General features: G+C 38.5%; 1 protein-coding gene across 1 annotated transcript; it reads left to right on the forward strand.

Annotated features, from left to right (window-relative positions):
• Positions 1–604: 604 nt before the first annotated feature.
• Positions 605–5063, forward strand: LOC104249845 (uncharacterized). The gene is made up of 3 exons (XM_009806348.2): positions 605–1277; positions 3270–3457; positions 4043–5063. The coding sequence occupies exons 1-3, from the start codon at positions 662–664 to the stop codon at positions 4535–4537; spliced, it is 1299 nt and encodes a 432-aa protein (XP_009804650.1). The 5' UTR covers positions 605–661; the 3' UTR covers positions 4538–5063.
• The last annotated feature ends 4373 nt before the right edge of the window (positions 5064–9436 follow it).

The raw sequence follows: 9436 nt of genomic DNA on the forward strand, positions 1-9436 counted from the left end.
CGCAGTACAACTTTAATAATTTAAACCTGGGCCCAGATTTGAGTAAAATACAGTATAGTACTGCGAATTACAAAATAAAATTAAAGTAAAACGCAGTACCAACGGCTAAATTTTTGTTAAAGTAGTTCGCAGTATAGTACTGCGTTTTACTCATTTATGTAACTGCTTTTTAAGTAGTAGAAAAGTATTTTTTGTCCAAAAAATCATCAAAAAAGTTTCGGACTCAGGATACCGGTGTTCTGTCGTGGGGAAGAAATGGGGATTTTAAATTTAGTATGTAAAATAAAGTATAATACTGCGCTATATATAAAATGCGATATTATACTGTGCTTTACTTTAACGGCTAAAATTTTGTTAAAGTAAAATGCAATATAATACCGCATTTTAGGTAAAAAATAGCTTTTTTTTAACACGGTAGAAATGTGTTTTGAGTCCAAAAAGTTGTCATTTTGGTTTCGGACACTTAAAACATGGGGGCCAAATCTTTGAAATAGACTTTTCTTTTACATAGGGGGACCCAATCCACGTAATCTCCAATACAAGAAAAGAACTAAAAATAACAGAAATCAAAATCATATGCAAGGCACTTTTCTGAAATGTCCTCTTCTTCCTCGATCCAATCAAATTCCAATCTTCACTACAAGTATAGCCTCCTGTAGCCATGTCATCATGGCTCCCTCGTTCTTTAGCCACCACTCTCCATCTCGATGGTGAAAGAGAAGAGGAGGAAGAAGACAAAAACGATACCAAAAACGACGTCGTCACTCATTCCTCCAATTCTCATGGAGACGAAAATGAAATTTCAATTTACCAGGAAATCGATTTAGAAGAAAATGGATTTGATTGTAATGACGTTGATTCCTCCGATGTTAACGAAGGCGGCGGGGGTGTTAAGGAAGACTTGTCCGAACTAAAAGAAACCTTAACTCGTCAACTATGGGGTGTCGCTTCATTTCTCGCTCCTTCGCCACCACCTCCTCCTCCTCCACCTCCGACGGCGGCAGTATGGACGGTGAAATCGGAGCATTTGGATGCCGTTCTGGACCGGACAGATTCGGTAGATCGATCAGGTTCAAGTGGTGTATCGGAGGAGGAAGAGAGGGAATATGTTGGAGACATGGGTGTTTTTCTAGAATATTCGAATTATGAAGTGGAGGAGAATAGTTTATTTGATGATGCAGTTGGAGTAACTGATGAAGCATTGGGCTTCGCTAGGAATATAGCTCATCATCCCGAGACTTGGTTGGATTTTCCCTTAGAGGAAGACGACTTTGACGGTATGTATTTTACATTTTTTGTTGGTACAAAGTTTTTGATTGTTTCTTTACTTTTTTTCAACCTTGAAAGATAAATTATTTAGTTTTTTTGATACCAGTGGGGCAGAGTTTGAAATTTTGTGAATAATGGCCTCAACCCTTACCCTGGCTTTGGCGTAGGGTTGAACTGGTTAAGTGCACCTAACCCAGATCAGGCATTGTGCTCTTGCCACTAGTCAGCGAAGCCTGGATAAATTACTTAGTCTTGGAATGGATCAGGTTTGAATAAAGCTGAATGGATATGGAGGATCCATATAATCAACCTCGACTAGTTTCTGATTGAGTCTTTGATTGATTGATTGTTTAGTTTGTGGTGACTTTGTTCTTAAAATGGATGGTTTAGTCTATAGAATGTGATTAAGGTGTGAGTATCACTGATAATTGGTGCAAACATTTGTCAAATTTTTGTTTCTTTGTTTGTCTAGCAGACGTCAAGGTTATAGTGTATAGCACTCTGGGTGATTCCTTCTGAATTTATCTTTGGAGAAATTCACAACTGCTTTCGAAAGACCTCTGATTAGGTAGGAACAATTTTGCCCTTGACCCATCTTATTCGAGAATTAATTGACTAAATAGAGAAAGTACAGAGCATGGAAACCAGTGCTAAAACAGTACTGATAAGGAACAAAAAGATAGTACTGTGTATGAAAGCTGTTTTTAGTAAGAGTCTAAGTCATATAATAAAGTTGAAATGCTGGAGATGCTTGATAAGTGTGTTTTCTATTAGTACTTGTTGCAGTCGGCAGAGGTTGTTTGTGTAGTTTAACAATACAAACCTTGGTATCAAATTACCATCCTTAATGTTGATGATTCAGTTGCAGTTACTACATTGAACTGGAGTACTGAAATGTTTGAGAACTCGCTTGAGTTGAAATCAAGCTGATCTCATCCTATTAAGTCAAAAACAGTATTATCCAAAGCGAAAAGTGCATAAAATAGCTAAGCTCTGTCGGGCTTTAAGTGCATAATGCAATTAAAGCGTGGGGTTTGGGGAAGAAAAGTGCAAATAAAGGATGAAATAAAATGATACATATGTATATTAAGAATATAGCTATAAGCAGAAACAAAATTTACATGGACAAAGGAATTAAATTTGTTTACAAATAAGTGAAATATATATTGTTTAGTTGTGGTCTTTTAAGGAGAGAGCCCACTGTTAGGCGTCTGCCTTAGCACTTTGGTGACTGCAGTGAACTACCAGGTAAGCGAGGCAAAGTGCTCAGCCTGTTTTGCACCTGGATCAAAGAATGTCAGCTGGAAGCTCAATTTGGTTTACTCCTTATATGGTTCCTTTTTTTGTTTAGGCTCGTGGAATGGCAAGACATTCGATGATGTAAATTTGAATGATGGGCTTTGATCCCTTTTATCCTTGCATTCGTAGTTGCTTGACCTAGTTGAATTTTCATGGAGATTACAGAAGAAAGTTAACTAAGTGATTGTATTTGAGTTTGGTACATATCTGTTAAAATAGTAGTTGAAAGATGTGAAAGGATGTGGAAAGATCACATCAGATGTCAAATACTATAGAAGTGATATTCTGATATGCTAGTTTGACAATAAGAAACACTACTAAGCTTTGCTTTTTAAGGAATGAATTAATTCTTGTTGAGATGGATAAAATAGAAAGTAAGTCAAAAAGCATACGATAAAGACAGGGAGCTGATGTTGCATCTATTTCCTGGTCTGCAGCATGGCTTGAGTTTTTTAATTTTGCTTTCAAAAATCACTGCCTTTGCTGGTTGGTATATTATCTTCTTTCTTCCTTTGTTAATCATGCTAGGGTCAACCGTGAAAGCATCCTTTGATGTATATTAAGGATGTATGCATTGTATGTATATGTATATTTGAGGTATTGTTGATACTTAATAATATCTTAGTTTATTTTTTTAAGTAATAAGATGTGGTTATGTTTCCCAAAAAACTATCATTAATATATTTTTCTCATCTGTTTAGATTTTGAGATCTCTGAAGCCCAACAGAAGCATGGATTTGCTGTTGAACGTCTGGCACCGAGATTAGCTGCTCTCAGAAATGAACTTTGCCCTGTCCATATGGGTGAGGGTTACTTTTGGATGGTTTATTTTGTTCTTCTTCACACAAGACTCAATAAACATGATGCTGAGCTGTTGTCTACACCCCAGGTTTGTTAATACTCTGCTCTGCTTATAGGATCATCACTGAAATGAGTTGCACAATCCTGATGATCACTCAGCAAGCAGTCCATACCTTCACCAACCCAAATGGATTTTCTTGAAAATCCAACCAGAATTTTTGATGATAATCACAATTGATTAGTTAGTTATGCTCAAAAGCTTGTGGGTAACAGATAACCCAACTCAATTTGCTCAAAAATTGCATGAAACACGATTTGTTGGGGTCAATTTATGAGTTTAAAGCAACAGCTGGTTGAGTTGCCGTCCAGAAAGTTAATGATTTCATCTGTGTTAGTCATTTTAAAGGAGAAGTTATTCGGGAGCAGGTAAAACTGAAACATCCTTGATTTGGTTCAAGCCCCTGTTATCATTGCTAGAAGCAATTTTATTTCTTGATCATGAGTAGCTTTAACCAAGAGTATTGCCCGATAATGGGGTATTGTGCATCACCAGAGTAGTTCCAATGATGGATGTGTTGTAATTTTACTTGTCCTACATTCTGTATCTACATGGCTTCACATGATAATTAGCTAGTCTCTGTGCTCTATTAATTTTTGTGAGCTCATTTCTCAGCTTGTTGAAGCAAGGGCTATGTGGATGCGAGAGCTCCAAAAGAAGACAAAACCCGACTCAGATTTCTTTGGTATGAATACCCTTCTCTTGAAGGAGAGCACGTATTCGCCACGTGAAGACTTCGATTCCACCTCATCTGAAGATGCTCACTGTAGATTTTTTATGCCCCAAAGGAGTTTTGCATTTGAGACCACTCCTGACATTGAAACTGAGAAGCTCGAACATGGAAGTACAGAGATCCAGTTTATTGACAAGGTTGTTACTGAAGAAAATCCTCCTAGTAAGATCTTAGATAAGGAGTCGGTGGCTGGTCCCTCTTTTAAACCACCATTCTTGGACTATGATGAGCATGAGGATGATTGGCTACAAGACATTGAAGAGTCAGAAGGCTACTCTGGCACTGGAATTTTAACGGGAAATGAGGAGGAAATTTCATTTAGTGATCTTGAGGATGATATTGATTGTACGATGCCAGTGAAATCAAAATTATTTTAGAAAGTTGTATTCCAGCCCCCATATCTCCTGAATTTTTGCATCTTCATGGAGCTTCTATTTATTCTCAGTGGACACATCCGAACGCTGACCTCTCAGGATTCTGGAGCCTAAAAGGGAAAAGTGCCCCTGGATGTTTCCATGGTTCAGTCTCGTCCTGCTGAATCTTAACTTGTTCCGGCAGCTTGGAAGTTAGCACTTCATGAATGATCTACAATCTTGCTTCTCATGCTTGCTGCAATTTGGGGGTCCCACTTTTTGAGGTTGGTCATCCCCTATCCTTGCCGTCATGAAACTCAGAAGAGCAATATTGCGTTATAGTGCAAGTCAGTAATTGGTGTGTAATTGTAAAATGAGTTTCTTCTTAGGGTATAGCTTCTTCATTCTTTTCATTTTTGAGGTCACACGTAGTTGACCTGGGGAAGGCGTAATTGCTTGTCCCCAAAACTGTGATTATATTTGTACATAGGCTTGAATGCCGATGGAAATTTCCAAGTAAAGAGTGGATGGCATAGTGGGTGTTGCATTATGAAGCATGAAAATCTACTCCTTGAATTGGTTTTAGTAGTTCCATACATGAGAATGCTGTCAATGAGAAAGCCTTTGCTGAAACACTGGGAAAAGACCCACAGGGCGTGCCTCACCTTTGTCCCCCAAGTCGCTGTAAATGCCTCTATTGGTATACACAAGAGTGTTTAATTGTGTTATATAGGATGTGATTCGCTTGAAGCAAAATGAAGCCTTATCAATTCAGTTTCTTTTATTCCTTAAAAACTGGTAAGACATATCAATCAGATGACGTGTGTTTCATTATACTGATCTTCTAGTCTGTTTTTTGCTTGGCTAGATAAAATGCAGAATTTCAGATTTGTCCCCTAGTGAAATAGTTGATCGATTAATTGATTGTACTTTAAAACTAAAGAATTATTATACTAAAATTTCTAGCTAATGTAAACTGATTTAGGTCTCCTCGAACTGGATTTGAATATTTTGAAATCAACTAGTACTAGTTATGGAGAATACTAAAAGAGGGTATTACACATGGGTTATTATTAAGTCACGTGATTGAGTCCGGAACCGAAATGTTGTCTTTTTGGACTCAAAATACTTAAATAGGTGGGAAAAAAACTTAGTTACCAAAATATGTAAAACGCAGCTATGAATCACGTTTTACCTTAACGGCCTTTGGGACGTTAAGGTAAAACGTGGTTTAATACTGCATTTTATATAAAACACGTTAATGAATCACGTTTTACCTGGAAGCTGATAAGACGACTATATAAAGCGCGGTTCATTAACGCGTTTTATATAAAACGCAGTAACAAATTGCGCTTTATATATGTAAGTACTCATCCCGTTCCCTTTCCCCCCACGTTCTGGACAGAAGTGAAAGCCACCCATTTTTGAAAAATCTTAAGCGGTCCCCCCCCTCCCCAATTAACTCGATAAAAAACTCGAGTCGACCCCACCCGTCCCACAAAAACTAATCAAAATTGGTCCCACATCCTAGCCAAGCCTTCTATTGTTATGGGTTGCTTGTTTCGGCGTCAAATTTTCAATTCTTCAACTTTTCGAAAAACATAAATCGAGGTATTCCGATTTAGTTTATATCGAAACTCGTATAAATAATGCATATTAGTTGTTTTGAATGTGTTCCATGTTGTTTTGTGTTTTTTTTTTGCGATTAAATTGGTATGTTATTTTTATCCGAACTAAGTTATTAATGTTCTAAAACAATATGTCAAAGTGTGAAATCGTTATTATTTGTTAATAAAAATGTTAATAAATTACTATTGTTGTTTTATATGTATTTTTGTGATTAAAATATATTCTTTGTGTTTTATCTGATTTATATTATTTATTTGCTTAAAGACTTGTAACATAGTGCCCTTTTAGCGTAGTAAAATGTAATGCCTTTTAGCGTAGTAAAATGTAGTGTCTTTTAGTGTAGTATAATGTAGTGCCTTTTAGCGTAGTTTCCCTGTAGTTTAAGTATTTCTTATACTCAAAAATACGCCAAAATAACTGATAGATCAAACACAAACTCTGTCCAATTATAGTCAACATATAATTGGTGCTACTGGACCGCAAATATCGAGCTTGGAACCCATATATGAATATTTAATAATTAAATATTGTATAATTATAAAAATTAATTATTTAATCTACAAACAAACATATAAAATTATAAAACTAACATGTAAAATAATAAAACCAACACATAGAAGATTAGGATAAATTGGTGCTACTGGGCTCCAAATATCGAGCCTGGAACCCATATGTGAATATTTAATTATAAAAATTAATTATTAAATTTACAAACTAACATATAAAATTATAATAAAACTAACACATACAAGAATTCAGGATAAATTGGTGCTACTAGGCTCCAAATATCGAGCCTGGAACCCATATGTGAATATTTAATTATAAAAATAAATTATTTAATTTAAAAACTAACATATTAAATTATAATAAAACTAACACATATAAGAATTCAGGATATCTTGGTGCTACTGGGCCGCAAATATCGAGTCTGAAACCCATATATGAATATTTAATAATTAAATATTGTATAATTATAAAAAATAATTATTTAATTTACAAACTAACATATAAAATTATAATAAAACTAACACATACAAGAATTCAGGATATCTTGGTGCTACTGGGCCGCAAATATCGAGCTTGGAACCCATATGTGAATATTTAATTATAAAATTTATTATTTAATTTACAAACAAACATATAAAATTATAAAACTAACACAGAAGAATTTAGGATATCTTGGTGCTACTGGGCCTGAAATATCGAGCCTGGAACCCTTATGTGCATACATAATAATTAAATATTGTATAATTAAAAAAATTAATTATTTAATTTACAAATAAACATATAAAATTATAAAACTAGCATGTAATTAATGTTGTTTAATTTACAGTAGACGACATGTATTCATCCCGGACCTTCCAGCGATGAGCTACTGTCGTTACAGGGCGATCATAGGTCCGCCCACATATGGGAGGGAGAGTTACTGACCTAGACTCTCCGCGTCAGGAGAGTGGACGACATGTGGGACTTTCTGCATAAATGAGTTCTCCATGACCGTGTAGTCACATGCCTGTGGGAGACGAGTTTCTACAGGATTTTGGTGATCGGGCAGCTGCAGCTCGAATGGTCTTTGGTCCCGGCCCTGATAGAGAGGTGGCGACTGGAGACGCACACATTCCACCTGCCTATTGGCGAGGCCACCATCATACTGCGGGACGTGGAGGTTTTATATGGGCTGCCCGTTGATGGACTCCCCGTTGCTCTGCCGCATGGCATGAGAGAGATAACACATGTGCAGTACCTGGACATGCTGCAGCGGCTCACTACTTTCTGGCCAGAGGATGAGAATGTACTAGCTGGGACCAGTCGTTTTCCGTCGACGACTATTCGACAGTGGTTGGAGGCATTGCATCCTGAGATCAATAACGATACACCGGATTATCATGTTGACCAGTATACGAGGTTGCTACTACTCCTTATGTTTGGAGGGGTCTTGTTCCCAAACACTTCGGGGAACCTATTCAGCTTGAGATTTCTTCATCATCTTGAGCGGCTAGATGATTTACCCCAGTACAGCTGGGGCACTGTTGTTCTCGCCTACTTATACAGGCATATGTGTGGGGTGAGCATGGGCACCCAGCATGACGTTGCTAGATTTTTGCCGCTACTACAGATGACAACATATTTGAATACCCTATTCATTTTAACATACCTGGTAAAAATATATCTTAAATTTTACGTCAACTTTTTATGTTAGGTTTGGGCCTGGGAGCAGTTCCTGCAGTTGCAACCACCTCTAACATTATTAGATCCGGATGTACCACCGGAGTTTCTCCCTCTAGCTAGGAGGTGGGTTCTTCGGTGGGGACATACGCGCGAGTACGAGGCTCGGCATAATATCTCCTTGTGTAGGGATATCTTGGATTTGCTGGAAGGCACACAGGTAAATGTATATCTATGTTGACTTGTCATAGCTTCAAACACAAGTTGCGTATACTGACGTTTTCTGTTCTTACTTAATAGTTCATCTGGATGCCATACAGTGATGCGTTGGTAGCTGGCTTGCCCTATTATTGCTCGGCCGGCAGACTTATGTAGGGCTCTTCCGTCCCGTTGATATGCCTTGATATTGTGGAGCATCATGCCTCCGAGCGGTACTTCGCCAGTTTGGCGGGCCTCAGCTCGTACCGACACCGCCCACCTGGCAGACCACACATTACCAGCGGGATGATCGTACTAGGGTGGACGACGCATTGGCATGGCTACATGAGCAGATATTTACTTGGGACCAGCGATTTAACCTGATTCCACCCCCTTCACCGAGTCGGCCGGATACTGAGCATGATTATATGGGCTGGTACCGCGGCGTTACTTGACTTTTCATCGGGAATCCCATTCATCGAGCTGGCGATCGGTATGTTCCATACGCCGGGAGGCACGAGGCACTGGTATGTTATTTGGTATTCTTACTTATAACTGTGACCTAGCGTTCCGTAATTTATATTTTACATGTTGTGCAGGCTATTGGCCTACATTTATCCCATCAATTGGGACTGCAGATGCAATAACATGTCGGCGATGGAGCGACCATTTTGCACGAGTATGGCCTAAAGGTTACAGAGGTGGCTGCCCGGGCACTACATTGAGCCAGAAAGGACGAGTGCTTAGAGCACGTCACTGCTTATGTAGCGCCTGAGCACTACCATCGAGGTAGGCCAGTCCCACGAGCGAGGGGAGCATGAGGCAGGGGTGCCCCACGAGGCAGGGCTGTCCCACGAGGTCGTGGGGGCCGGCGAGGAGGTGGTCCTCAGTAAGGGGGCATTGAGCACCTGTTCAGGCACCTATTGAGGA

This window comes from Nicotiana sylvestris, chromosome 11 (genome assembly GCF_000393655.2).
Source record: "Nicotiana sylvestris chromosome 11, ASM39365v2, whole genome shotgun sequence".
Classification (NCBI taxonomy): Eukaryota; Viridiplantae; Streptophyta; class Magnoliopsida; order Solanales; family Solanaceae; genus Nicotiana; species Nicotiana sylvestris.

Excerpts from the sequence above, each read along its gene's own strand:
- LOC104249845 (XM_009806348.2), top strand. The coding sequence starts at position 662 with ATGTCATCATGGCTCCCTCGTTCTTTAGCCACCACTCTCCATCTCGAT. Across the intron at positions 1,278-3,269 it reads AGAGGAAGACGACTTTGACG|ATTTTGAGATCTCTGAAGCC; the intron begins GTATGTATTTTA and ends TCATCTGTTTAG. Across the intron at positions 3,458-4,042 it reads AGCTGTTGTCTACACCCCAG|CTTGTTGAAGCAAGGGCTAT; the intron begins GTTTGTTAATAC and ends CTCATTTCTCAG.